General features: G+C 59.5%; 1 protein-coding gene across 4 annotated transcripts; it reads left to right on the top strand.

Annotated features, from left to right (window-relative positions):
• The first annotated feature begins 691 nt into the window (after nt 1–691).
• Nucleotides 692–27,595, top strand: LDB1 (LIM domain binding 1). Of its 4 annotated transcripts, none has more exons than XM_068139522.1 (11): nt 692–837; nt 20,514–20,616; nt 21,198–21,242; nt 21,448–21,523; nt 21,845–21,947; nt 22,164–22,336; nt 22,679–22,801; nt 22,981–23,064; nt 23,900–24,023; nt 24,461–24,609; nt 24,958–27,595. In XM_068139522.1, the coding sequence occupies exons 1-11, from the start codon at nt 813–815 to the stop codon at nt 25,186–25,188; spliced, it is 1,236 nt and encodes a 411-aa protein (XP_067995623.1). In that variant the 5' UTR covers nt 692–812; the 3' UTR covers nt 25,189–27,595. The 4 variants fall into 4 exon arrangements, with proteins under 4 accessions (XP_067995623.1, XP_067995625.1, XP_067995624.1 ...); XM_068139524.1 differs by lacking the exon at nt 692–837 and adding an exon at nt 11,236–11,250; XM_068139523.1 differs by lacking the exon at nt 692–837 and adding an exon at nt 11,377–11,481.
• The last annotated feature ends 39 nt before the right edge of the window (nt 27,596–27,634 follow it).

Genomic DNA, 27,634 nt, shown 5'->3' with positions numbered 1-27,634 from the left:
TTTATCTGCTGCCCTGGACGCGGGCACCCGTACACCCATCTGTACACCTTCTCCCTGGTTCTTTCTCTGCCTCAGGGGAAGGGTGGGCCGAGCCGGGCCGGGCCGGGCCGGGCCGGAGCGGCAGGGCCTTGGGGAGAGGAGCGGAACTTCCTCGGGACGGTGATTCCCCACCTCCTGGGGGAGGACAAGCCCCAGGGGTCACACAGCCCGTGGCCCTCAGAGCCCGCAGCGCCGTGTGGCAGCGCTCCTCGCGGGGTCCCCTCCTATGGCCATTGCAAGCCCGCCCGATTCCTCGGGGCGGAAGGGCCCTTGCCTCGCCCTGCTTCCCCCTCACTCAGCTGGACCGGGCGAAATGCCCCGACCCGGGGGGCGGCCGCCGGCTCCTGACATGGCGGCACCCCCCCGCCCCCCGGCTGACGCGCTACAGGAGGGACGGCTGCCGCGTGCGCGGGAGCGGCGCGGAACCGGCGGCGCGCGGGCGGCGCGCACGCACGCAGCACGCACGCGCCCGCGGGAGGGGAGGAGGGGGGGAACGGGGCGTCCCGCGCAAGCGCAGAGGCGCGCCCGCCCGTCCGCCGCCGCCGCCGGCGCAGCCGCCCCCGCTCCCGCTCCGCCGCCGCGGCCCCCGCCCCGCCCGCCTCCGCGGCGCCACCGCCGCCTGTCCGCCGCGCGCCCGCCCGCCTGTGCTCGCGCCCGCGGCCGCGCGGGGCTGTCCGCTGCCCGCCGCGCCGGACTCCGCGGCGCGCCGCCCATGCGAGACCCCGCGGCCCGGGCAGCGCGCAGCGACCCCCGGCTGGGCCAGGCATGTGAAGATGTCAGTGGGCTGTGCATGCCCTGGTGAGTGCCGCGGCGGCGGGGAGACCGCGGTGTGGGGCTGGGGGCTGCTCGTGTGCTTGGGGTCCCTATGGCATTGGTACTGGCTCGGGAGCTGGGCGTTCGATGTGGGGCGGGGACCCCACTGGTATCAGCGTTGAGGTCTGGCTGTGGGGCTGGGTCTTCAAGGCACGGGGACTGGGCTCTGGCTGTGGGGCTGAGATTCCCACTGTATCGGTGCTGGTGTCTGGCTGTGGGGTTGGGTCTCCACGGCATTGGTGCCACGGGCTGGCTACAGGGCTGAGACCCCATGGCACGGGTGCTGGGTCTAGCTATGGTGCCAGAGTTCCCATGGTATGGCTGTTGGAAGCAGACAGTGGGACTGGGGTCTTCACGGCATTGGTGCTGAGGCACGGCATTGGTGCTGGGGGCAGACTCTGAGGCTGGAACCCCATGACATGGGTGCTGGATCTAGTCATGGTGCCAGGATCGCCATAGCATAGCTGCTGGGAGCCAACTTTGGGATTAGGGTCCCCATGACGTTGGTACTGGGGTCTTGCTATAGGGCTGAGTCCCTGGGGCATGGTTGCTGGGAGCTGGCTATGGAGTGTGGGACTCCTCAGTGTGGGTGCTGTGGTTTGCCTGTGAGGCTGGGGTCCCCATAGCACTGGAGCCAGGTTCCAGCTATGGAGCAGGGATCAACATAGCGCAGAGACTGGAGTCTCAGCACTACAGCATGGTCACTGGGTCCATCCATGGGAATGGGGCTCACATGGTACGGTTGCTTCTGTCCAGCACTAGGGTTGGAGTTCCCAGGGTGTGAGTGCTGAGTTCTCACTGTGGGGCTGGGACACCACAGCAAGGGTGCTGGGAGCCCAATGGTATGGATGCTGAATTCTGTTCATGGGACTGAGACCCATTATCATGAGGGCTGGGGCCCCATGTCATGGGTACCAGTGCCAGCCCTGAGACTGTGACCCTGTGGGCAGGGTGCTGCAGGGGTGTTGGGCAGCCATTCAGGTGGCACTGCAAGGGGTGACCCTGGAGCAGACTGCTGAGGCTAAGTCAGTAGCTCTGTAGGATGCCTTTGCTCCCCATGTGGATGTGGGGCACAGGGTCCCTAAAGGGGCTTGGCCATTCTGCTTGGGGGTGCTGAGTCCCCACCCAGCATGACCATGTTGGCAAGCTTCTTCTCAATTCTGGCTTCTCTGGGCTGTCAGGGCTGCTGGGTTGCCCTGGTAAAGATGTGATGAGTTGGTGAGATCTCAGCACCCAGCAGGGATGCTCACCTGGGTACCTGGGGTCTGGAGCTGTTTTGGGGGCAGCTGGCTCAGCTGCATTGCCTGCTGGTGCGTGCAGGGCATTGCTATGGAGGTGCAAGGCAGGGTAGGGGTTCTGGAGGGCTACTGCAGCCCTCTCCAGCACCAGATCCCAGTGGTGGTGGAAGCAGAGAGCCCTGCTCAGGGTCTCAGGGGATAGGGTTGTGCTGTTTCTCTCGGCAGCTAGCACTTGACGTCCCTGTAAGGGCCCAGTGGGGACACTCCTCAGCCCAGCTCCTGCGACAGTTTTCTGGTGCCCCAGAGGTACCAAGACCAGGACCCCTGTGCTGGGGAGCTGTGGTAGGCAGCAGGACACTGTGACAGAACATGGTTCCCACACGTTCCCCCAGGGCTGCCTTCAACTGATGGTTTTCAGATGGATCTCCAGGGTGGGGAAAGGGGTGCCCCTGCGTGGCAGCCCCCCGCCCCTGCGTAGCCTGCGCCTCTCCGCTGTGTTTCCATGAAGGCAGGCAGCCCCTTCCCCCATCCTCCTCCTCCATCTCCCACTGGAAGCTGCCAGAGCGTTGCTTCCTCAAGCAGAAAGTCACGTGAACCTCCCTGCGAGCCAGGCCGAGCAGCCACAGCAGCCGCCCCAGCAGGCACCCCATACCCAGGGGCTCAACAGCCCTCCCCGACACCCCCGCTCGGCCTCGGTAGGGGTCCTGCCTTCGCGGGAGCAAAGGCAAAGCGGCGGCTAACGGCAGGGCCCTGTCCCGTCCCCCAGGAGCTGGCCCCATGCCACCAGGAATGTCATCGCCATGTTGGTGGGCACCCAGGAGGGGGTCCTCCCTGAGTGCGTTGATGGGGGGCCATGGGGTCACTCCACAGCTGGGAGCATCCCTAAGAATGGCTTCCTGCGTCGTTGTCACCCCCAGCTGCCCGCTCCCCCGTGGCAGGGAGGGCACCCGGGTGCGTGCAACGTGCGTGCACACAACGTGCTTGTACACTTACGTGTGCCCCCTGCCTCTCCCCCTGCTGCCCCGCTGGGGCTGGGTGGCACATCCTGAGCCTGCGCCCCCCTCCCCCTTCCCCTCCCCGGACTGTTTATCGGAATATAGAAAAAACAAGCTCTGCCGCTGGCCTCCCGCCAGCCAGAAACATTTAATGAGCCGCTCTGCCCAGGCTGCTCTTCGGGGCTGCGTTAACTTGGAGGAGTTTCCTGCCTGGGAGCTGCCGGCGGGGGGGTTCTCAGCCACCCCGCTTCGAAATTGTGTCCTCCTCCTGGGAGAGGAGCATGCAGCCTTCTGTCCCCAGGGGTGCATCCTGCCCTGCTGCAGATCCTCTTGAGCCCCCCTCCCCCAGTGATGTTTCCCTGCTACTCGCCCCTCTCTGCAAGAGGTTTGAGGCATGGAGGGTACTGCTCATCTGGGAACCTGCTGAGGTCCTTGTGGGCAGGACGGTAGGGAGCTTCTGGGGTCAGTGGAGGGATAAGAGTGCTTCAGCCCCCACCCTAGAACTAGCGACGTAAGCAGGGAGAGTGTGCCAGGCTCAGAGTGGAGCCAGTGGAGGCCAGGGTGGCAGCCACCCAGTGTTGGTGCCAGTGCTACTGTCCCTCGGGCCACTAGAGCAGGGCTGGCAGCCTGGCCACTCGTCTCAGCCCTTCACACCAAGCAGGTCTTGGCATCCAGACCCCAGTGAAGTCCTGAGGCCCAGGAGTGCTGCTCTTCACCACGTTCCATGCTTTCTGTTGAAATTATTTTTGCTATAATCATTTCCCCCCACCCTTAGTGACGGTGTCAGTGCAGAGAGTGGGAGGAGGGGAGTGGAGCTGTGCTCTCTCCCTGCAGGGCTGGCTTTGGCTTTATGGCAGGGAAGTGACATTCCCAGGTCAGCACCTTCCGTGAGAGCCGCTGCAGGGAGGCGGGCTGCACCTCCCTGGCAGGAAGGAGGAGGTCCTGACCCATGCTCTTCAAGTCGCGGGATGGACGTGCCCATCCGGGGGAAAGCCCGTTGCCATTTCCCTCCGTTCTGGCTGGCACTCTGCATCCCCCACCGTCACAAGGCCGAGCTGTGCCACGTGCCTCCCGCAACAGATGCGCTGGGAGAGGCATGGTGGCCGGGGGCGGGCAGGGTGCATTGAGCAGCCCTGATGTGCATGAGTTCAAAATATCCCCGGGGGCAGCCTGGCACCTTGGGATGCACCTGGACATGCTGGAAGGAGGCAGTGGCAGGGTCATGAGGCCTCATCCTGCACACCATTGTGCTCTCAGCCAGGCTGTCTTCATGTTGCTGGCGATGCTCGGACAGAACATGCCTTTCACCTCGTCACCCTCTGTGCAGCAAATGCCTGCTCGGTAGGTGCCACGTGCACCACGTCACCTGCCTGTGCCTGGCACACTCCAGCGAAGCCAGGATGGTAGTGTGGCTACCTGGTGCAAGGCAAGGCAGTTCCTTTGGGTTTTGGGCACTGACTGGGCACATTGCAGCACTCCTCAGGTCAGTGCAAGCTCACCCTGCTGCTGGGTCAGCTTCACCTGGAGACATGGGGATGGTATTAGTGCCATACCAGCAGGCTGGATGTCCGTGCCAGGCTCTGAGTTTACTCCAGTAATAGTGTAGTCTCCTCAACTCAAAGCTGCTCTGAAAGGTGCTCCCTTGGGAAGTGGGTGGGTGCAGGCTAGCAGGATGGGACCCCCGGGGCAGGGAGTGTTTGTGGCTAACAATGCACCAACCAGGTGGCTACATGCCTCCAGGCAGGGCAAGAGCTGCAGCAGCAGAGGTGTCACCTCCTGCCCCCTTCATGCTCAGCTCACTCAGTTCATGCAGCCTTCTCCTCTCTCTGCTGTGGGATTCCCCAGCCACACCAGTGGTGCTTGTACACAGGAGGTGCGTGTGTGCCTTGCACTCATGAGGTGCACATGACGTGCCGAGAGCACACCAGTAGTGCTTGTGTCCTTGCGTGATGGCCACCCCTGGCACAGCTTGCAAGAGCCTCCAGCTCCATGCAGGGTAACACAGCTCCCATGGATGTGATGTGGGTGCACCCTTCTCTACCTTGTGCTCGGGGAGCAGCGGATGTGGAAGAGGCTGGGCTGGGTGCCCCCTTCCCAGGGCAGTGGTGGGTGCAGGCAGGATGGGGCTGGGTGACCGTTATCAGCCTTGCCTGCAGGCTGGGACTGTGGTTTCCTGTCAATGCCAGGGAGGGTGGTGGGGAGCCAGCAAGGCTGCCAGGGGTCTGCTGGGCCCCACCTAGAATAGGGTTGATGGCAGCCATCTGCCTGGGACCCCTAGAGCCTGTCCTGGGGGCTCAGCTGGGCAGTGATGGGGTGGCTGCAAGCAGGGCTGATACTGGCAGGATTTGGGGAGGTTTGCCACAGCGTGGTCACAGAGGTACAGGAGTGTGGGTTGTGCACCAGTGTGGAGTGTCCCTCTGGTACAGTGATGCCCATGGGCAGCAGGGGGGATGAGAACCCCTACCAAGAGCAGTCAGACCAACCTTCTGTCACCACTTGCCCCTGTTGCTCCTGGGCAGGTCAGTGGTTGGGGTGAACGTTAGAGTGGGGTGTAATCTTCCCTCCTGCAGGCATCAGCCCCTGCCTGGGCCTGACTCCACCCTGCCTCTGGGGCAGCAGATAACGCCCTGCCTGCACTACTCCTTGGATGGTTTCTCAGGGGGCCCTGTGGGGTGCAGCTTCTGTCTTCCTTTGCAGCGTCTTGCTCTGCCACCAGCTCTGTGGCACCCACCGGCAGCTCCTGAGGTCCCTCTGCACCAGGGTGACAGTGCCTGCTCCCCAGGATGGCCTCACGGTGTGGGGGTGGCAGGCAGGAGCAGCGAGGGTGGTGGATGTGGGGGGGCCGCTTTCAGAAGAAGCGGCAGCCCTGGCCCCCCTCCCACACGCCAAGGGGCTGGTGCTGGGAGCGCAGCCAAATTTCTGCAGCACAGCCCAGGTGGAGCTGCCGCCTGAGCCAGTCTGGGACGCTGGCCATGCTGGAGGGACAGTGCTGGGTGAGGGTTGTCGGGCTGGCAGTCCCCCACGGTGGGGGCCGCTCCCACCCCTCCCCCCAGCTCCACAGCATCGAGTTTAGCCAACCCTTGCTCTGCCACATGCATTCTCTCAGGGTCACGCCCAGCCCCGGGGACTCCCTGCAAGGACAGGGGTTCTCCTGCCTGATGCAGGCAGCTGCCCACCCTCCCTCCCCTCCAGGGTGGTTGGTGCTAGCTCTTGCCCGCTTCAGCTCCTGCCTCTCTGCCTGTAAGAGCAGATGGCAGCATGCCACGCAGCTTTGCTGGGCACGGGGCAGGCCCAGGCACTCCGACCTGCCTGCACCAACCGGCCTGGGGTGAGCCCGGGGCAGCTGCGGGCAGGGGCAGGCAGGAGCAAGGTGGTGAGAGCTCTCTCCCTGCCAGGGATGGTAACACTGGTGCAACGGTGGAGAGCTGCTGAGGGAGCCCAGTGTGGGGCAGGAATGGGAGTGCTGACTGCGCTTGGGGGTACCAGTCTGCCAGAAATTCTTGTGGAGGGGCATTTCTCCACCAAGGTTGGGGAGATGCCATCATGGTTCTCCCAGCTCAACAACTGGTGCCAAATCCTCTGGGCAGCCATGGCATACTGCCTGCTGTCAGCACATGTGTGGCAGGAGGCTCAGGCTTGTGGCAAGGTACTCTCTGAATCCCAGGCTGCCCAAGTGAACGGGGCCGGCTGTCCACTCCCAATGGGAGTTGAGCCTGGAGCTGCCATCCCCATCCCACGGTGGCTGTGTCCCTGTTTGGCCTAGCTGGTGGGGAGGAGGCAGCTACTAACAGGAAGGACATGCATGTTAGCAACGAAAACACAGCAGCGAGAGGAAGCAGAAGCGATGCATTATTGATGGAGCTATTTGATGCTGCTATATTCGGAGAGCTGCTCTGGAGCGCTCAGCAGCACCACGTTGGGGGGGGCTCTGCTGCTCTACCTGCTTTGAGTTAACCACACGCAGCCACGGCCCCAAGAGTTGTCTCCCATCTTCTCCTGGAGGGCTACCAGCATGAGAGGGCATGGTGACATGTGGGCACCAGGAGGGATGTCCAGCCCCATGCTTATCCCTGGGGAGTAGCAGGTGGCAGCTTCTAGCTGTGCAGATCTCTGGGGATGCTGGGGATCCTGCTCTGGCTGGGCAGGCAGAGGGAGAGGAGGGAGAGGAGCAGCAAGGCAGGAACTGAGGTGCTTTTCCAGCTGGGGTGAGAGTCCCTGAATCTGTGGGGCTGGATGTTGAGGGCTGTGCCTTGGTGTCCCTTTTAAGCAGCAGTGCCTGTCCTTTAGGGCAGGCCTCCTCAGGGGACAGCAGGCAGATGGAGGATGCTGGGGCTGCACAGCCATGGTGCACGTCACCCCCTCCCTGCTTGGGATCCTAGGCCAGGAAAGGGGCTGTAAAACGAACTGTTCTTGTAATATGAGAGAATCCACCTGGAGCCTCTGGAGGAGTCTTAAAACCCTGCAGCTCTGGCAGGCTGGCCTCTGGCTGCTGCCAAAGGGGCTGGGGCTTGCTGCTGCTGGTGGCCACACGGACTGAGCTCATGCAGGACACAAGTTGCCATGTCTCAAGGACAGCACAGAACACTGCAGGGCATTTCTCTGGTGCTGGTGCCACAGGGAAACCCCTAGCCAACAGCAGCTGTCAAAGCATGCCTGCTGACTGTGTCTTCCCCTCAAAATCTGTGGCTGGCTGGGCAGTGCTGCAGCTGACCCATCATGCCAGAGCAAGGCACAATGAGAGGCCATACACCTAGTATGGACCTTGTGTACTTCGGGGTTCTGCACCCTGCTGCAATCTTTCTCCAGTTCCTCTTGTTTTGGAGCGGATGGGCACAGATGCATGCACTTGGTTGCTGCTCACGCAGCGCTTGCATACTCAGGTCCTCTTCTCTGTCTCCTGTGGGGTGTTCAAGATGTAACTCAGTAACCCTGACCTGGCAGCCAGCTTCTTCTCCATCTCTGGGCTTTAATCCTGCCTTTGGCTGTCTGGAAGCAGTTCTGGTTGTGAAGGGTTAACCGTAGGAGCCCCCAGGATCTGCTGCCTGGCCGGCATGACTCACTGTTGAGTTTCGAGCCTCCCCCAAGCATCTCCTGGAGAGAGATGGTGCCATGCCTTCTCCAGCCAAAAAAGGGAGCCCCTTCTGCCCCACTTGATCCAGACATGCATAACTTTAGCTGGGAGAGCAGCATATTAATGTTTAAAAGGTGGGCTCTGGTGGGGGATAACTGTTGCCTTCCTGAAAGTGGGTCTCAGGGGTGCATGCTGTGGGGCACTACTGCAGACTGTGTCTGTGTGCACACACAGGTACCCTGATCTTGCCACTGTTTGGACAAGTCCAGGAGGTGGGGAAATGGCAGGTCAGGCTGTCCCAGTGTGCAGGCTGTGCTGCTTGCAGAGCTAGCAGATTTTTATTGCTATTTTTCATGTAAGCATGTGTCTGTGTCCCTCCACTACGACTGCGCCTACTGGGGCCCCAGCCTGGTGTCAGCACAAGTTATGCCCTGCCTCTGCTTCCCTGCTCGCCTGGGATCACTCACGTGCACTCTATGGACGTACTGAGCCCCAGCCACAGGGATCAGAGAGACCCAGGCATCCCCCGACTGCCCTGGTACACGCCAGGCTCTTCCTATCTGCCATTTGGATGCATCCCTGTGCTCACTCCTGATCTCAAGCTGCAACCAGTTCCCTGGCTGAGACCTGCACTGGGTGTTGGAGCAGGGCTGGGCTTTGGGGAGCCCAAGCAGGCATGGGGCCCTTGCTAGGGGGAGACTGGAAGCTGGGATCTGTGGAATGCAGTGCCCCATCACAAAAATCTGGGGAGCTGGAATGGCTCCCCACTTCTCTCACGCTGCAGGCACAAGCATACCGTGAGGAAGGGACTCTCCCCACCACTGTCGCCGCCACAGACACTTCCCAGCTGCATCCCAGCCCTTCTGCTCTCCATCCAGCATCTATTTAATTATTAACTCGGCTATAACCATAAACAGCTGGGGCTGCTGCAGCCACGTGGACTAGTCCAGCGCTGTCGTCAGAGCTGAGCAGGGACACGTGAGCAGTCCCGGAGGGCTTCTGAGCCCCAGGATAAATTGCTCGAGGCATGTTTGCTGTGGATGCACTGGGCTATGGAGTGCAGGGACTGGTGGGGGGTCCCCTCTGGTTCCTCAGGCCGTGGCACTGGGAGTTGCTGATAGAGGGACAGAGTGACTCTTTTTGCAGTGTTCTGCAGTAACGGTGCAGTATTTAGCACTGGTGGCTGGCAGTGCCTTGTGCATCCTTGAGCCCAGGAGCAGGGTTCTGGTGGGCTGTATTTAATGGCCTGTCTTGACTAGGATGGCACAGCGAGCCAGTGGCTGTCACTGGCATTATGGCCAGTGTGGTTTATTTGCCTGACAATAGTGGATGACAGCCTGCCGCAGCCTCATTTCACCTGGTGCCACGAAGATGTGGGCTAGCAGAGGGGTGGGTAGTGATGGGGCAGCATGTCAGGGGACTTGCAGCATCCCCTTTGCCCAGTTCCTGTGGGAGTGGTGCCAGTGAGTTTTTCTATTTACCTGGGTTTTACAAAGAGTTTTGCTCTGCTTACCCATGTGCCTCTAGAAAGTGGTGTTTCCTGCAGGCTAGTCTTCAAGGGGAAGGGGGAATTAGGTATGATAGCATGAGGGGGACCAGCATGGGGATGGAGTCTTTCTTGGTCCAGGGAACAGGAGTGGGGGCGTGCTGCTGTCTTCTATCTGTCTTCCTTTGGCTCTGGTCCCAGCTGGTAGCACACGTGGTTGGGTAGCAGAGGGCTGCCCCCAGCTCTCAAGTGCAGGGATTTGGGGGTGCCACGGGTATGGAGGGGCCGACACCTTCAAAACCTCGTTGCTGATGTTTTAGGCCCATCGCGCGTGCACTGTCGAGGAGAACAAGTGTGGCTTGTACCCATATTACCCCACAGATGCTGTTTTGGGGAGGGGATGAGGTGTGGGCCTGGTCATGTGAGCGAGGGGGTGTGGGAAGGTGTGCATGCCCCAGGCGTGGGTGCATACCCAGCCGGGGGTGTGCCAGGAGGCGTTTGGGGAGAGCATGCAAGAGCATGCCGGCCTGTGAGCATGCAGGGCAGCCTGCGAGTGCAGGGCAGCCTGCGAGTGCAGGGCAGCCTGCGAGTGCAGGGCAGCCTGCGAGTGCAGGGCAGCCTGCGAGTGCAGGGCGAGATGCCCCAGCGTGTGCCTGTCACAGCTCTCTGAGCCTGGCCCAGCTCTCCCACCCCCACACAGGGACTGCTGGGGCTCAGGGGGGTCCTGGCTCATGTCCCTGCTGCCCATAGGTGCTCCAGCTGTTCTGGGAGCAGAGGTATGTACCAGTCCAATCTGCCAGGGTAGGGAGCAGGAGTTTGCAAGGGATAGGTATGGGGCAAGGAGAAAATGGGGGGGGGGAAATGCTTTTTAATTATTTTTGTAGTGTGTGGGGGGAAATCGACATTTTTTGTTTGTTTTTTTTTTACCAAAATGTATCTTTTTGTTAACACTGCTAATTGGAAGATGTAGTTTCATCAGGGAAAGGAGACCTTTTGGGTCTGGTGGCAGTTGCAAAGCAGCACATTTAATTTTTAATTCTCCCTCCCCCAAACGGTTGTCGTTCGTTTCCTTACCAGAAACTGAGGGAAAGGGAACCAAGTTTCAGAAAGAAAAACGCTGAAAAACTTCAAAGAAAAACCCAAACCAAACTAGGAAAAAAGTCTGGTTCTATTGAAACTTTCGCAGGGGCAGCAAACCCACCCCGGGCTGCTGCAGGGGTCCTCAGCGGGATCTGCCTTCTGCATCCCGGGGAGCACTGGTGGGGAGCGGGCAGTTTTCGGGGCTCCCCTTTTTGGCCGTCACGCCCGGCGCGTAGGCAGCCCCCTGCACCCCACCCCCCCGCCAGGAGCGAGGGGCCGGGTGGTGAGGGTGGGGGAGGGGTGTCGGTGTGCAGAAGGGGTGTCGAGAGGGGGCGGGGGGTGTCGGTGTTGGGGTTAGCGGTCGCCGCCGCCGCCGCAGCCATTGTGGTCCCGGCCGCGGCGCAGACAAAGGAAGCGCCCCCGCCCCGCCCCGCGCCCCGCCCGCCCCGCCCCCGCGGCGGCCCCGCGCCCGCCCGCCACCCGCCCGCCGCCCGTGCTGCCGCCGGACCCCCGCCCGCCGCCGCCGCCGTGAGTCACCCCGCCCCCCCCCCCTCACACACCCACACCCCCCCGCGGAAGTTTCCCGGTCCCGGCCTGTCGTGTGTCCCGCCGTCCCCCACCCTCCCACCGATCCCCTCCCGGTGGCGGAGAGGAGGGCCGGGGTCCCGTCCGCGCCGCCCCCGCGCCTGCGAAGTTGTGCGCGGCCGCACGGCGCCGCCGCTCCCCGCCCGGCTCCCCGTGCAGCCCGGGATCCCCAAGGTAGCCCCCCGCCTGCTCCCTCCGCTTCCGCCCGCCCCTTCTCCCCCCGCTCAGCTCCATCGTTGTCCCCAGCTCCCCTCTACATCCCCCGTCCCTCTCCTTCCCCCCAGCTCACCCGTGCATCCCTGGCCCCCCAGCTGGTTCCCACCGGCTCCTCTGCCCGTTGCCCCCCCTCCCTGCTTAATCCCCCGGCTCCCCTTTCCAGCCCCCACATCTTGGCTTTTGGAGAGTCACCCCCAGCCCCGCGGGGTGCTGCCAGCAGCCCCCATGCCCCGCCGTGCCCTGCTTCATCCCAGCCTGCAGCTCCCTTTGTTCTTCCCCCCCGGCTTCTTCCCCCGCCCGAGCCCCCTGACAGCTGCCCCGCGCCCTCTTGGTCCCCCTGCCCGTGCTGTCACAGGGACTGCCGGGCTGGTGACCGGCTCGAGGGGCTGCACACCCCCCTCCCCACTGCCTGCTGCAACTTAAGCCTCACCCGCGGCACGGAGGGTCCTGCCAGCCTCCCACGGGTGCCTGGAAGGGAATACAAGGTCTAGGGGGTGCAAATCCCGGGGGAATCGTGCACATTTTTGCAGGGTGCCATGAACACAGGAGACTCATCCTCGCCAGCAGACAAAGCACTGGCTTGGCCTTGGGGCAGCTGGAGCAGGGGCTGGGGGTGGTTGCAGCATCCTTGGGGCCAGGGGAGACTCAGCACTGCAGCTCCAGCTCATGTGAGGGATGTCTTATCCAGGGGAGTATTCCCCTGAAAAGCACACCGTGGTGAGCTGCCCTGAGCTTGGGTGGAAGGCCAGGCTCTGACTTCCATGGGTCCTGCCAGCCTTGCTGCCCTGGCGTGGGTGATAAGATAAGCACCCCCCTTGGGCAGCTCCTGGTCCCCTTGCTGCAACCCTGGCTGGCAGGGGGCCAGACACCACAGTAAGAGCCTGGGGCACAGCCACCAGTTTCTGCTAAGGCTGGTGCCACAGCAAGAGCCCAAATGGGAGGTGGTGGCTGGTCCCTGGGTGAGGTGCAAGCCAAGGGCTCAGAGTTCTGTGGGGAATGATCTTCCAGGGCTTGGAGCAGTGCACCCACCCCACATTGCAACCCCCCAGCTGCTGCCTTCTCACCAGGAAGGTCTGAGCTGGCTCATGGGTGCCCAGTGGGTCAGGCAGGGATGGGAGCAGAGATACTTTCTTAGGATCTTCCTTGTTTGTCCCCCCTGTGCTTTTGATAGTACCTTGTCTTGGCAGATTTGCAGTGAGTAGCTCCTCCAGTGCTGGTCAGGTCTTGGCTTTTACCACCTCTGTTGTAAGTATGGACAAATTTGGATGTCCTTACTGCTTTTTTAAAGCCTTAGGGGTTTGAGCATTCTTCTTGTGGGAAAATTTGGTTTATCACTGAAGAACTGAATGTGGTCTCTGGTCTCCTGATTTTGTAGAAGTCCTAGGTCTATGGTCCAAGCACACCTTGGGGACTGGGAAAGATAAATGCCAAGCAGAATGATGCATGGGTTGTGCTGCTTCAAAAAAGCAAAGGAAAGTTTTGATCCAAGGCAGGACAGGCTGGTGGTGGAGAGTTTGGTGATACAGGCTTTTTTCTGTCATTCACTGGGGACTTTTCCCTTTGGCCATAGCAAAGTAAAATAGGAAAAGGCCAGCACAGTGCCACAGAAGTTCGTTTGTGAGCAAAGTACCCCAGGCTGGGGACCTGGAACCTCATTCTCACAGAACAGTGAGAACTGGCAGCCTCCCCAGTCCCTTGAGATGCAACAAGAGGGCAAGGTGGACCAGCCCAGCCTCAGGGGCCCTTCCCTGCCCTGTGGCTGGCAGGACATCAGGTTGTTCCGGACTGGCCTTTATCAGCATGCCAACCTTCTGCATGCTTGCAGCTCTGCACTGGTCTGAGTTTGAGGTCTGTGTAAAAAATAAAACGCCCAAGTCCTGCACACTGCACTGGCAGGCTGGCCTCAACACTTCCCTTGGAAACCTCCCATTGCAGGCTCAGGGTGCTCCTTGCAGGTTGCAGTGCTTGCCATGATGAGGTTTGCTGCCCCACCGGTTGCTGTTGTTTCATGTGGAGTTGGTGTTATGGCCAGGAATGCCCAGCTGGGAGGGTTTCCCCGGGGCTGTGCTGCGGTGTTGGGAGATGGTTTCTGCAGTGCTGGGCTGCTGGGGCTGGGAGCTCAGGCTGGATTGCTCATGCCTTGGGAGCACCAAGCAGGTGTGCTCAGCCATATTCTGTCCCTTTGCTCTCTGGGGTTTTGGCCTCATCCTGTGCTGGTTGTCCAAAGGTCTGACGTCGGCAGCAGCACATGCTGCCAGTGCAGCAGCGCAGTGTGAGTCCAGCAACCGCAAGCGTTTGCTCTGTCCGCAGCACTGCCAGCAGCCTGCCCTGTCCTTCACTCAGTTGCTCTCTCATCGCCTCTTAAACCAAGTCCTAAAGAGAGAGAAGTTCAGCCTGAGCAGCAGGGGCAGAAGCTTGCCCTCAGAGCTCAAAGAACTGATAGAGATATTTTGCAAGCTGGAGTGAGCAAGTTCTCACCGTGCTCACACTGTCCCTGCTCTCCATGGGCATCTGTGAGTGATCTGGATCTTGGGGTGAGCATTGCACCCCGGAGTGGAGGTTTGCCACTGAGCACACGCTGCTGCAGCACAGCCAGCTGGAAGGCGCCAGCTCCCACCACATCCTCGCAGCGGGAATTATCCAGCTTTTTTTCCCCCTGGAGCGGGCGGCTGGCTGGCTGCCAGGGATGCGGGGCTCCACCTAGGAGGCAACATGGAGTGAGGCGGCTGTCAGCGGGGCCAATGTCTCCGGAGACTACCCGTCCCAGCGTGCAGCACTCGGCGCCATTGGCAGCTGCAGGGAACAAGGTGGAGTGTTGCATCCCGGGATCGAGGATCTCCATGTGCCACGTGGGGACTGACAGCCTCCTGTGCTCTGAGGCAGCAGCACTTTGGGGTCCAGCAGGTCCAGGGGATCAGCTCAGGGATCCCCCTTTGCAGCCAGAGGGACAGACCTCAGCCCTTTGCTAGCACTTCTCTGCCCTGTGGCTCCTGGCTTCAGTCCTCACAGGTGGATCCTGTCCTTGTGGAGGGCTGCCCCGACCACGGAGCGGGGCTGTGTGGTTTTGCTCTACCACATGCGTGGTAGGCAAGGAGCAGGGGCAGGAGCAGAGGTGCTGGCCGGGCTATTGCCGTGGTTGGCTGTGGCTGTGAAGTTTTCCTTGCTGCTTCAGAGCCTGAAATACTGTTTTTATGTAAAAAAATCCTAGTTTATTGGGAAGGTTTTCTCACGGGATGCTGACACGGGTTCATTTTCCAGTCCCGCGGCTCTCACGTCATGCAGCTGGCGAGACTGCTGCTGGTGCTTCGGTGTGTGTGCTGCGGGAGGGCCGGGAGCCCAGTCACCACAGGAGCCCAGTCACCACAGGAGCCCCTGCAGGGTGGCAGGGCCCTGGGCTGTAAGTTTGGGCGAGTAGGAAAGCGGCCCAAAATGTGAAAGGTTGATTCCTGAGGCTGAAACCGGCAGCGGTTGATTATGGATCGTCTTTGAGACGGCGAGCCGAAAGGAGTAATTAGGGACAGTGGGATATTTCCCCGAGAGTCGCAGGAAATGACTGCCTCGTGGTAAGTTGATAGTAGTGGAGCTGAAACTGGGTTATCTGTGGGATTGCATCTGGGGCTTGCAGCCTTGGACGTGATTCAATTTTCAGGCTGTTTTGCAACTGGCAGGGTGTGCTCTTCTCCCGTTTTCCCTCCTGGAGAAATCTCCACATCTGAATCACTGGAGGGCCTGAATGGGAGAGGGGAGACTCCTGCCATCCCTAGAGTTACTGCAGGACAGTGAGGTCCTCCAAATCCCCACTGGGTGTCTAGCTCCACAGGATGCCTTCTCAGGAGACCCCGGGCTCCAGCAGAGTGGAGGCCGCACAACCACCCAGAGCTTCAGCCTCCAAATCCATGTCCTGGCTGGGCCATCCTTGCCCAGTGGGTTTTGGATGCCAACGTTTTGCAGCCTGCATCAAGTTTTTCACTTTGTAATAACTACATGCAGCTAGTTTTTACTTCTCTGTCTGTCCCTCTGAATTTGGAAGCCAGATGACAGAGAGGGGCACCTGCTGGTCCAGGGTGCTTTGTGTGCTGCAGCAGGAGGGTTTTGCACTAATGTGGCAGGATGCTGTGGCACATGTTCCTCCCTGTTGTCTTGCACACGGGACACTGTGCCACAGCCACGTGGTGTGAGCAGGGAGGTAGTTGGTGGTCAAGATAAGCTCTGTGGCTGGTTTGGATGTGTGGCTTGAGAAATGAGAGAGGGTAATCCCTGCATGAAGCAGGGCAGGCAGTGCTGCAAGTTTCGCCTCTGTGTGGGACAGGGCTGCACAGTGTGTTATACAGGTTCTCACTCTGGGTGACACTAGATCCATGGCATCATCCCATCGTCTCCTCCAGGAGCAGTATCCCCTTTTCTCTGGACAGCTCAGCTTCCTGGGAGCTTCAGCTGGGTCAGTTCTGCATTTTCAATGCAGATGGGGTTGCTGGAAGTTGAGGTTGTTTCTGTGTATGTCCTGTGCTGTGCGTCGGTGTGCGCTGCCGGGGTCCTATCAGTTTAATACTGTTGGGGTTTGCAGCTGGCCATGCTCCATCCCCTCTGCTCTAGAGAAGAGGAGAAAGAAGTGAAGGCAGGTTTGTGGGAGAAGACCATGGACTCTGCTCCATGTGCTGCTGTCTGACCCAGTCCCTCTGAATACTTCTCTGTGTTTGCCTCCCAGCCCTGCCAGTTTCCCCAACATCAGGCACTGTCACCGGGCAAAGCCACGTGAATTATTTGAGACGCTGCCCTGCGCCCAGCTCCAGATAGCACCCTCCTGGCTAGCACCCTCCTGGCAGCCCTGCCAGATGGGTGGGCTGGGAAGATGGGTCTCCTGCTGTTGTTAGGTTCCCACACCCCACGGAGGCAGCCCTGCAAAACAATATCGCTATTTACACTTTAAAGCCTCGTTAGGCAGCCAGGAAGCAGCAGGCAAGGTGCATGCCGGGAAGCATGACAGCCCTGAGCAAAGGCTAGCCCTCTTCTCCTTCTTCTTTGCTGCTGCCAGGCTGCTGGGAGGAGCAGGATGCTCCCTGGCTGAGCTGTAACCCTGTGGTCTCTTTCAAGCCCCATTTCCTCATTTATTTTTATCTTTTTGTTTGGCCTCTGAAGTCCCTGTGTCCTTGCTGCTTGCAGAGAAAGCACACTGGCTGCCTGTCCGGGTGCAGCTTCTCTATGGGGCAAGGAGCGCTGATTTGTGCTGGTGGCCACAGGTGTAGGATCAAGATGCTGGTGCTGCTCAGCCTTTGTCCTCAGCAGCTCTTTGCAAGACTGAATGAGGGGAATGCAAGCAGGGGCTTTTGTCCCTGCCAGACACCAGGGAAGACCCTGAATATATCCCCTGACCAGCGCCAGTCTCAGCTCACGGTGCCATGCCATCTCCTGGCTTTGCTGGCTGCACAAGGTGCCCACCATGCTCTTGGGAAACTTGGTGTTCCCCAGCCCTGAGGGCTTGGTTTCAGGTTTAACCATGCCTACTCCAGGAATGCCACTGGGCAGTACACCGGAACAGTTTGCCTTATGAGACTGGCAGCTCATACGGAAGGAGGAAGAGAAGGGAGATAGAAGGTTGGGCAGCACCCACCTTCCCTTCCCTGGGGTACCTGCATGTCTGGAGCTGCTTCCTTGCCCAAGATCCCATGGCAGCTCCATGCAGCACGGGCCGTTTCTCTCCAGCCCCTGGCCAGGCACCTGGCCTCAGTAGAGGATGTTGAGCCAGGGCATCCCTCTGTGGGGTTCCCTTTTCCCATGCTTCCATGCCAAGGAGGAGCCATGGGGCCGCCTGCCTGGCCACGGGCACCATGCAGGTTGCCCAGACCTGCCTGGGCCAGTAGCTCACCAGCTGCAGCGTCAGCTTGATTTCTTTCCTCTTGCCAACCATACATGCGTTTGCAGTGCTGGAAAAGTACCCAGGGATGGCCATGGGAAGCCTCTTTTGTCACCTTGGAGCCCACTGGGGCATCTCATGCTCAGCTGACAAGTGACATCCCTGTTTGCACCAGGCTGGCTCAGATCCTCTATGCTCAAAGCAGGAGGCAGAGCAGAGGCATGGCTGGGGCCAAGTGCTGCCCTTGGCTCAGAAAGGGCCGGCAGTTCTGGGTCACTGCATCTGGCAGGACAAGGCTTGAGGGAGCTGGGGCAACATGAAGGGAAGAGGAAATGATAGAGGAATCTCCTGAATGGACAGTACGCCCCTTGTGTGGGTAAAAGTTGATGTTGATGACACTGCTGTAAAGTAATTGTTGTTTTGTGTAATGTGTGTGGTGTGTCTGCAGTGAATGTAGAATCTGGACAGCTTATATCAAATCCTAAGGCTTTAGTTAGCATTACTCAAAACCACTGAATCCAGTAATATATTTTACACTGCATTAAAAATAATACTTGGTCAGAATGCAGGTATTGCTGAGGTCACGTAACAGGTTCCTTTCCACTCCTCTAGATCCTTGCATAGACTCAGGGAATCCCCCAAAACAGGTTATGTCCATATGAGCCTGCTTGGGAAGTCCTGGGATGGGAGTGGATGCTTGGGTTGGAGCAGTGAACTGGCTGATTTGCTGTTCCACCTCAGGGGAGCAGGGGCCTAGGGAGCTGCACAAAATACAGTGATGTGGCTCCCTGGTCTCACCACTCCAGGAGACCTTCTTGCATCACAAGAAACAAGGTGGGGATCCACAATAGCAAGAAACCTGGGGGGCTTTTTCTGCCTGTCTCTCATCAGTGAATAAAAACAAAGCATGGGAGGATGAGACCTGATGGGTCTGACTTTTGGGTTTTCTTAAGTCCTCCCTGAGGACATGGTGACTGGAAACCAGCAGTTCAGCTCCCCATCTCCAGCCACTGCTGCCTCTGCCTAATGAATCAGTTTGTTTCCAACAGAAGACACGTGTTTTGGGGAAGTTTCCTATGCCTCGGCCTTCACTTCAACGTCATGTCATTTAACAGCGGCGTGGAGGAAATGGAAATGCTGTGCTTCCAGAGCAATTCCGGTTGAATTATGGTTACCATTAGGCACAAGTTGACAGTGATTAAAGCAGAAAGCAAAAGTTCCCTCACACCAGCACCAAGCTCCCTATTAAAAGATTTTTTATCTATGAAAACGTTAGGTAAGAGTGAGGGGCTGACATTGTTAGCAGCTGTATGAGAAATTGTGCCATGCCCCACTTATCCTCGCTGCAGGCAGGCAGGATTGAGGAGCAGGGAGCAGCCAGGCTGGCTCCAGCCCCACGGGACTGTTGCATCCTGGTGGGTGCTGGGGAGAAGCTGGGTTTGGTTGCCACGGGGAAACGCTGAAAGGCACTGGGGCCCCAAGAAGACAAGAAACAAAGAGTGAGACAGATTTCCCCTGTTGCAAGCTGGATTTAACGCCGGGGGGGAGATTTCCTCTATTTTTGACCAGCCTGTGCTTGCTCAGCTGCGTGTGTGATCCCTGCGACTGTGGGCTCCCAAGTGGCCTGGCACCGATGGTGATGCCCTGGTCATTTAGGCTCCTGCGTTGGCTAACATGTCATCCTGAGCTGGGCATCTTTGGACCCAGTATTGGTGGCACCACTTTCCTCCACGCTGATGCTTATTTGCTCCCCTCCCGCAGCCATTACAGCCAAGTGGCTGCTCCAATCCTGTCCCAGCACCCTTCCCAGCAGCCTGGCTATATGGGGGTGTCCAGATGAGCAGTAGTGTGCCCGTCACCTCCCAGATGATTCTCCCCACCGCTGGAGCACTGGGCAGCAATCCTTGGCAGCTTGCGGGCATCAGGAAGCGCGAAGCCTCCGGCTGGACGCAGGCAGGCAGCTGATGGGGATCCCACCTTGGCCCCGGATGCAGCCAGCAACCTGGTGCAGCCAGCTCCTGGCCCGCAGGGAGACGTGCCCATGCACGGCGGGGCCGGCTGAGCCGGTGGAGCCAGAGCTGGCTGGCAGCCTGCCTGCCGCTGCACCCCATCCAGGTCAGCCTGTCTGCCCGGCTACCTGCTGGGGAGAGCCGCATGCCTCGGCAGCGCCTGGGCGCAGCCTGCCAGCTCCTGCTGGCCGCGGGGCGGGGCAGGGCTCCCATGGGGCTCGGGGAGGGATGCTGGCAGCCACCGCTCCCAGGAGCCTGCCCTGGTGGTGGGAGGGGGCTGGGAAGTGTGGGAGTCCCCGGCTGCCCCTTAGGCAGCTCAGATGGGTTTGGCCATGCTGGCCTGGCTGGACCTAGCAGGCAGCCCTGTGTGCGATTGGTGGGCCTGAGTGGGGTCCCCAGGTTGCTTTCAGGGATGGGTGCTGGCTTGCACACGTGGCACACCGAGTTGCACACCCAGTCGTGCCCTGTAGGCCTCTGTGTACTCCTGGTTCTCTACCTTGGGCGGTGAGGCGTTGGGGTGGTTTGGTCAGGGCTGGGGGCTGGTGTGTGGGATCTGTCTGTTCGCCGGGAGCCGGGTGGCCGCTGGCCTGCCTAAGCAGCAGATGGTGGCTGCCTGGGGACCCGCGGTCCGTCCCTCCGGGTGATTATTCACCCGTCACCATGACGATAGAAAGGTCAGCAAAAAGATCCCCTGTGATTCCCGGGTCAGGTCGGTGGGATTAGGAGTGGTGCAGGAGGGAGGGTGAGAGGGAGGATAGGGCCTGCCCAGCCCCCACATCGCTCCCCAGCTTGCCAGCTGAACTGTCCCACTCAGACACCGTCCCTGGAGCTCAGCCATCTGAGAAATTACAAACTCTGAGCACCAGTGGGAAATCCCTGAGACGAATCCCAGCCCCTCTGGCTGCAGATCCTGAGATCTCAGCCTTGAGCCTGTGGGTCCCATCCTGCACAGTGGAGGCCTGGAGCTGTGTGTGAGGTGAAGGAGCTGAGCTGGCATAAAGGGGGAGCAGAGGAAGGATGGGGCTGTACTGATGGGAGCTTGGCTGATCCTGCATCTTTCTCCTCTGTGCAGCAGCGTGCCTCTTCTTGCAGGGTACCCCTGGCTGACCCCCTCTCCTCTCTCTCCCCAGGCTGTTCCTCTAAGTCATTCAAGCTGTACTCGCCAAAGGAGCCCCCGAACGGCAACGCCTTCCCCCCTTTCCACCCGGGCACCATGCTGGATCGAGATGTGGGGTAAGCTGGGGCCCAGGGAGGGGTCGGCAAGGCTGGGGGTTCTCTGCATCCTACACTCCAGTGTCTTTCTCTTATACTTCCCAGCAGCATGTAGAGTTAGTACAAGGGGAGAGTGGGAACTGGAGCAGGCATAGGTAGGACTGAGTGGAGAAAGGGTGATATATGGGACAAAGGAAGCCCTTAGGTCCCCAAGCTTCATGGGGCCCAGCCAGGCCCCTGGGGTAATCCAGGACAGGGAGCGCTCCCTGCTCCTGCTGCAACTGCCTCTTCTCCAACCTCCATCCTGCCAGGCACCAGCCTCAACTGCAGAAAAGCTGGGCATATGTCCAAAGAGGCATGGGTCAGGTCCTAGGTGCAGTGAAGCAGCCTCCGGTGTGAAACAGAGCCCAGTTTAAGTGGTGCAGGTCACCTCATGGCTTTATCAGCCATTGGCAGCCAGGGTGCAGCCCACACTGTAGGTGGGGTCTTACTTCCGTCGAGCCCAACTGCCTGCTGCTGGAGGCAGGGAGGGGGGAGCTGTGGTGAGTAGAGAGAGAGTGCCCCAGCAGTGCTGACCTCCTGGCATTTCTTTCCCTCTCCAGACCTACTCCCATGTACCCTCCAACATACCTGGAGCCTGGAATCGGGTAAGCACAGGGGGCTGGCAGGGGCACTGCTGAGAGGGGACCTCACGCCCTTGGTGGGGGTGCCTCAGCAGCACATTGCTGTCTGGCATTTAGGAGGGACTGCTTAGACTCTGCCTAGCCTTGGAGGGGGCTGTGTGTCCCCTTGCCACAGGCTTGGGACTCCTCCCCAGTCCATAGCTGACTGCTTGCTCTGCTCCCTGGGCAGGAGGCACACGCCGTATGGGAACCAGACTGACTACAGGATATTTGAGCTCAACAAGCGACTGCAGAACTGGACAGAGGTGGGGAGCTGGAGGAGAGTGGGGAGGCCAGGGGTGGGAGGATGCTCCAGGGTGTGTGTTTTGGGGATGGGGTCTTCTGCACTGCCTGCTTTCATGAGCTGCCTTGGCTCTAGGAGGAATTCCTTTGGCAGCAGCATCCTGCCCTGCTGTATGGGTCCCAGAGTGCCTTGTGTGTGGGACAGAGCTCATCATTCCTGTCTCCATGCACTCAGCTGGGAGAGTAGACCTCCATGGGCTGAGCATGTGGCTGCTGTGCCTGGCTGCCAGTGGCTGACTGGCTGTCTCCCCTCCTTGTAATCTGGATCTGTCTGCTGTTCCCAGGAATGTGACAATCTGTGGTGGGATGCCTTCACCACAGAGTTCTTTGAGGATGATGCCATGTTAACAATCACTTTCTGCTTGGAGGATGGACCAAAGAGATACAGTGAGTAGCAGCTTGAGCCCTTCTTCCCCAGGGCATTCATTGCCTCTCCAGCAGGAGATGTGGCAGTTGTGCTGCAGGGGTGGGCTGTGGGCAGGGCGTTGGAGGTGCTCAGCTGACTCCAGCTGGCAGTGACTGTGGCCCCCCTCCCTGTGCAGCACAAGACATGTTGGGTGAGCCAGGTTTACAGACACTGTCTTCCTTCTCGTCCCGCTGCAGCTATCGGCCGGACTCTGATTCCCCGTTACTTCCGCAGCATCTTTGAAGGGGGTGCTACAGAGCTCTACTATGTGCTCAAGCACCCCAAGGAGTCCTTCCACAACAACTTCGTCTCACTGGACTGTGACCAGTGCACCATGGTCACCCAGCACGGCAAACCCATGTTCACCCAGGTACTGATGCCGCCTCCAGCTTCTCCTGCCCCTCAGGCCCATGTGCCCTTGTGGCAGCTGCAGCCCCACAGAGAGAGTGACGCTGATTTCTGTGTCTTGTTGAGTGTCACTCTGTAATTCCATGTGTCTCAGGCAGCCCTGCAGCATCCCCCCTTGCGTGGAGATCCCATGACAGCTGTGGGTTTGGCTTGTGCCAAGTCTCATGGTGAGCAGAGGCAAGCCACTAGAAGGGCATCCTGGTGTTCACCAGTGGGTTCCCAGGGGATCTGGGCTGGGAGAAGTGGGAGCAGCAAGTACCTGACCCCAGTTGCTGCTCCCTGCTGACCCTTGCGCCCTGCCCAGGTGTGTGTGGAGGGGCGGCTGTACCTGGAGTTCATGTTTGACGACATGATGAGGATAAAGACGTGGCACTTCAGCATCCGCCAGCATCGAGAGCTCATCCCCCGCAGCATCCTTGCCATGCATGTGAGTACCGCTGTGGGAGCTCCCCCTGTGGCACAAGCGGCACGGGGCTGATGAGCCCTTCTCCCTGCTGTGCAGGTTATGGGGGGGACCTCGGCCCTGTTGCCCCATCATAACTTAGGACACAGGAGGACTGTCTTCATCTCATATGTGGCTGAGCTGTCTGTACCTCTTGCTCCTAGGCACAGGACCCCCAGATGCTGGACCAGTTATCCAAGAACATCACCCGCTGTGGGCTCTCAAACTCCACACTCAACTACCTCCGAGTAAGCATGCAGGGAGAGTGGGGGGGACACAGCTCTGATTGCAGTGGGGGACCTTGGGTGGCCACATATTGTGCCCTTAGCTTCCTGGCATCTTGCTGCTGTGGGGTGTGGGGAGACCCCCTTGTACTCAGCTCTGGTGAGGCCATACCTCAAGTATTGTGTCCAGTTTTGGGCACCTCAATACAGGAGAGATGTAGAGGTGCTGGAGCGAGTGCAGAGGAGGGCAACAAAGCTGGTGAAGAGCCTGGAGAATAAATCTTATAAAGAGCAACTGAAGGAGCTGGGGCTGTTTACTTTGGAAAAGAGGAGGCTGAGGGGAGACCTCATTGTTCCCTACAGCTACCTGAAAGGACATTTTAGAGAGGCTGGTGCTGGTCTCTTCTCACAGGTAGTGATAGAACAAGAAGGAATGGCCTCAAGCTACAACTGGGTAGGTTTAGACTGGACATTAGGAAAAAAATTTCACAGCAAAGTGGTCAGGCATTGGAATGTGCTGCCCAGGGAGGTGGTTGAGTCACCAGCCCTGGATGTGTTTAAAGGTCATTCAGGTGTGATGCTTGGGGATATGGTTTAGGGGTGAACCTTGTAGAGCAGGGTTATCTGTTGGACTTGCTGATCTTGAAGGTCTTTTCCAGCCTGAATGTTTCTGTGATTCTGAGACAGCTAGGGCAGTCTCTGCAAGAAAAATCTTGCAGACAGGCTGTAGGGAGCCACGTGGGTATTCTGGAGCCTACAGCCTCCCGGTGGTGGCTTGGTTTGGTGCAACACAGATGGCTGCCCAACAGAGGGGCTTGGAGCATCACAATCTAACTCCATGTCTGTCTCCTCCTTGCAGCTCTGTGTAATCCTAGAACCAATGCAGGAGCTCATGTCACGGCACAAGACCTACAGCCTCAGTCCCCGGGACTGCCTCAAGACCTGCCTCTTCCAGAAGTGGCAACGGATGGTTGCTCCACCTGGTGAGTCTCTCACCGACTGCTGTACTCCCTGCGGGTCTCCAAGGCTGCCCGCTCATACCCTGTCCTTAGTGCAGGCTTCTCCCAGCCCCAGAGCCTGTCCCTGGCCTTGTCTTGTGAGGCAGGTGGCAGCGAGTCAGGCAGCTGGCTTTGTTCTCTGATGGCCTGCTTTCCTGCGGGGGCAGAGTGGGGCTGCAGGCAGCCAGCACTCCCTGCCCAAGGGCTGCCAGCTGCTTTCGGAAACCAAAACAGGGACAGAAATCTTCCCTGCACCCTTTGCTGGGGATGCACTCTCTCCTCCCCTGCACTGAGGGGACAGTGAAGTTGTGAAGGGGAGGAGGCTGATGATGCAGCCCCAGAGTGGATGGTGTTTTTTGCAGAGAAGAGGCTGAGACCAGCTTCTTCTCCTTGGGACTGACCATGTCTCCCTCCTCTGCCAGCGGAGCCAGCGCGGCAGCAGCCCAGCAAGCGTCGGAAAAGGAAGATGTCAGGGGGCAGCACGATGAGCTCCGGCGGGGGAAACACAAACAACAGCAACAGCAAGAAGAAGAGCCCGGCCAGCACCTTTGCCCTGTCCAGTCAGGTACCTGTAAGCATCCCGTTTCCATTCTCTCTTCCTCCCCAGGGTTGGAGGGGAGGGCTCCCTGCCCTGGCCCCTGGGAGTGGCTAAGGGGACCCCAGGAACTGAGCTCCCCCAGCTCTTTCTGGATGATAGGAGAGAAAGAAAGGGTGACCCAGCTGCCTTCTCTGAGCCACTTTGCTCCCCTGCAAGGGGGTGAGGATATGCTGTCTCAGGTGGTGCTCGAGCCTTTGGGCCCATGATGGAGATGTGGCGGTGGCCCCACAGCCAGGGAAAGGGTCTGTGGTGTTGGGGGTGGGTCTGGCGGCCCGGGCTCCCCCCACCTCGATTATGTTTCGGGACCGTCTCCCCTTTCAGGATGTGATGGTGGTAGGCGAGCCCACGCTGATGGGGGGGGAGTTTGGGGACGAGGACGAGCGGCTCATCACCCGGCTGGAGAACACACAGTTTGACGCCGCCAACGGCATCGACGACGAGGACAGCTTCAACAACTCGCCAGCGCTGGGGGCCAACAGCCCCTGGAACAGCAAACCGCCCTCCAGCCAGGAGAGCAAGTCAGAGAACCCCACGTCGCAGGCGTCGCAGTAACGGCCCCCCAGCCGTCCCGTGGACTCAGTCCCAACCGATCTACCTGTACATTTGCAACAGAGAGTGACTGGGAAGCGGCGAGGTACCGGGGGCAATCGGCTCCGTGTGGCCCACCATGGGGTGCATGGCCTGGGGTGAGCGCCAGGCTGGCAGCCTCCAGCCCTCTCCCCCCGACGCCTCCTCGCTCCCCCCATGCCTGCCTCCCTGCCGGACCCCAAGACGGGGGTGGGTTTCCGGGGCTGTAGCTTCATTATTCCCCATTCTCCCTCTTCCTTCCTGCTTCTTTCTTGTACAGCTTCTCATCCCCACCCTGATGTGCCCAGCCCCTGCCTGCAGAGCGGGGAAAATTAGGAGGGAGGTGTTGGCAGTGGCTAGTGCGACTGGGAAGCTGGTGGCATGCAGATGCCCTGTCTTGTGGTCTGGCGCAGCCTAGAGACCCTCCTCCTTGGGTCCTACAGCTGGGGTTTGCTGCAGAAGCCACCTGTAGCAGGGTTGCACATCCTCAGCCCAACCTGGGACTGAGTGGGTGGGGCAGTGATGGAAAGCCTTCCCTGTGCCACTGGCTCTGCCATGGAGCCTCCTCCATCTGTGGTCGGATCCTGCTGCACTGAGGTGGTGTCGAGCATAAGGCCCCATCGCATTTCCCTGCTCTCCTGCACCCTCCCGTTCTCCTCACTCCCAGGGGCAAGAGCGCAGCAGGGCAAGGGGGGGACTCTGTATATAGGAAGTGCTTGGGGAGGTCTCGGGGAGGCCGTGGAGGGTCTTCGGCTGTGCTGGAGCAGCCAGTGCCCTCGGCTTCCTGCCTGCAGCCCTTGCGTTTCCCCCTGCCCTGCGTGAGTCCACCTGGGGCCCCTCTGCAACCCCTGGCTCCTGGTACCTCCTACTTTTGTCTTTTTTTAAGAAAAAAAAAATAATATTATTAAAATTGTAAGTTTAAAAAAAAAAGAAAGAAAAAAGAAAAAAAATGGGACGAGCCTCCCCCAGCCCCCTTGCCAGTTCCCCCCTCTCTGCCCTCAGCCCCTCTCACCCTGTCCTGACTTTTGTACAGGCTTCTTCTCTTGGGAGTCGCGTTTTATATCCAGTTCGGAGAGCTTCAAACCAAGGAGAGACTTTGCAGACTTCCTTTCTAATCCCTCCAGGGGCTGGGGGGCGGCAGCCCCCTGCCTCCCTCCTCAATGTAAATCTTGTGTGCTGTTGTCCCCGCTCCCCCCCCCCCCCCCTCGGGTTCGTGTACCTCGTGCTTGTACATTTTCGCGCTGTAGACAGTGTGTATGATACTGTTCTTTCAATGTGTTATCACTAGAGCAGGTGCCTCCATTGATGTTAGGGGAAACAATGAGAAAAATAATAATTTGGGGTTTTCTTTTTTTTTGGGGGGGGGTTTGGTTTTAAAAAAAAAGAAAAGACAAGACATCCCCTCCAAGGAGAAGACAGGAGGTGCTGTGGGAGGGCGTTTGTGCTCACCACCTTCTTACCCCAGCAGCCTCGGCTAGGGGGTTCTGGAGGGCGCTGAGGTCAGGGTCATGGTGCCCATGTCCATCCCCCCCGCCCTGTCACAGCCCCGAGGTGGGGTTGCAGCTAGTGCTGTGGGGGTGGCTGGGGTTGTGGGGGGACTGCTCTGGCTCAAGAGGAGTGAGTGTGTGCAAGAATGTGTGTGCAAGAGGTTTGTGTGTCTGTCTGTGCATGTGTAAGGGAGCCCTGGGGCAAGCGGAGCAGCCCTGCGGTTTTGGGGGGCGGGGGCTGTGCGCTCTGTTCCCTGCCAGACCCCTCCAGCTCCCCACCAGGAATCTTGCAGCACACGTTCAGCTGCCCCATGGGGTAGGGGGGCTGACAGGTGCCACTGAGGGGTTGCCCCCAGCACTGTCTCTGGCTGTAGTGGGGGTGTTGCCTGCACCCTCTGTCTCACCTACTCACGGCTGAGACTGCAAGGGCTTGCTGAGCCAGGTGGGGGGACATAACATGTCCTCCTCTTGTCCCTGGGGTTAGTCAGGGAGATGGGAACCTCTTGGCTCAGCCCAGGCCTGATCCCAAGCCCAAAATCCCCAGAAAAATGGCTGCATTAGTTCCTGGGCCCCTCCTCAGGCAGCCCGGAGGTGGGGACCTCAGCCCTGCGGACCCCCAGCCATAAGCACGGGGGGTCGCCATGGCCCCTTGGTGGGTAGGGGTAGGCTCCCAGAGCGGGAGCCCATTGTGGGGAGGGGGGCTCTGTTTGCAATTAAGGTACGATTCTTGCCGCCGCACTGCTGGGCTCCCATGGAGGGTGTGGAGCCCCCTGCTGCCCCCCCGGGCACACTGTAATGCCGCCTTATTTCTTTTTTTTTTCCCTTTTTTTTTTTCCTCCCCTCCCCTTCATAGTTTGTGCCATTTATGAGTCATGTATGGTACCAATAAAACAACTTTTCGGTTTGAGGCTGTCCGGAGCACTTATTTCTGAGCATGGGACCCA

The sequence above is a fragment of the Melanerpes formicivorus genome, unplaced genomic scaffold (assembly GCF_026170545.1).
Source record: "Melanerpes formicivorus ecotype bairdi unplaced genomic scaffold, bMelFor1.0.p_v2 SCAF_6, whole genome shotgun sequence".
Taxonomy (NCBI): domain Eukaryota; kingdom Metazoa; phylum Chordata; class Aves; order Piciformes; family Picidae; genus Melanerpes; species Melanerpes formicivorus.
The sequence above is the reverse complement of the archived record's forward strand: the minus strand, read 5'-3'. Positions and strand labels throughout refer to the sequence as shown.

What these genes read in the sequence shown, in the direction of transcription:
- LDB1 (XM_068139522.1), top strand. Translation starts at nt 813, where the DNA reads ATGTCAGTGGGCTGTGCATGCCCTG. An exon ending in ACGGATGGTTGCTCCACCTG is followed by an intron (nt 24,024 to 24,460) that starts GTGAGTCTCTCA and finishes CTCCTCTGCCAG; the next exon opens with CGGAGCCAGCGCGGCAGCAG. An exon ending in CCCTGTCCAGTCAGGTACCT is followed by an intron (nt 24,610 to 24,957) that starts GTAAGCATCCCG and finishes CTCCCCTTTCAG; the next exon opens with GATGTGATGGTGGTAGGCGA.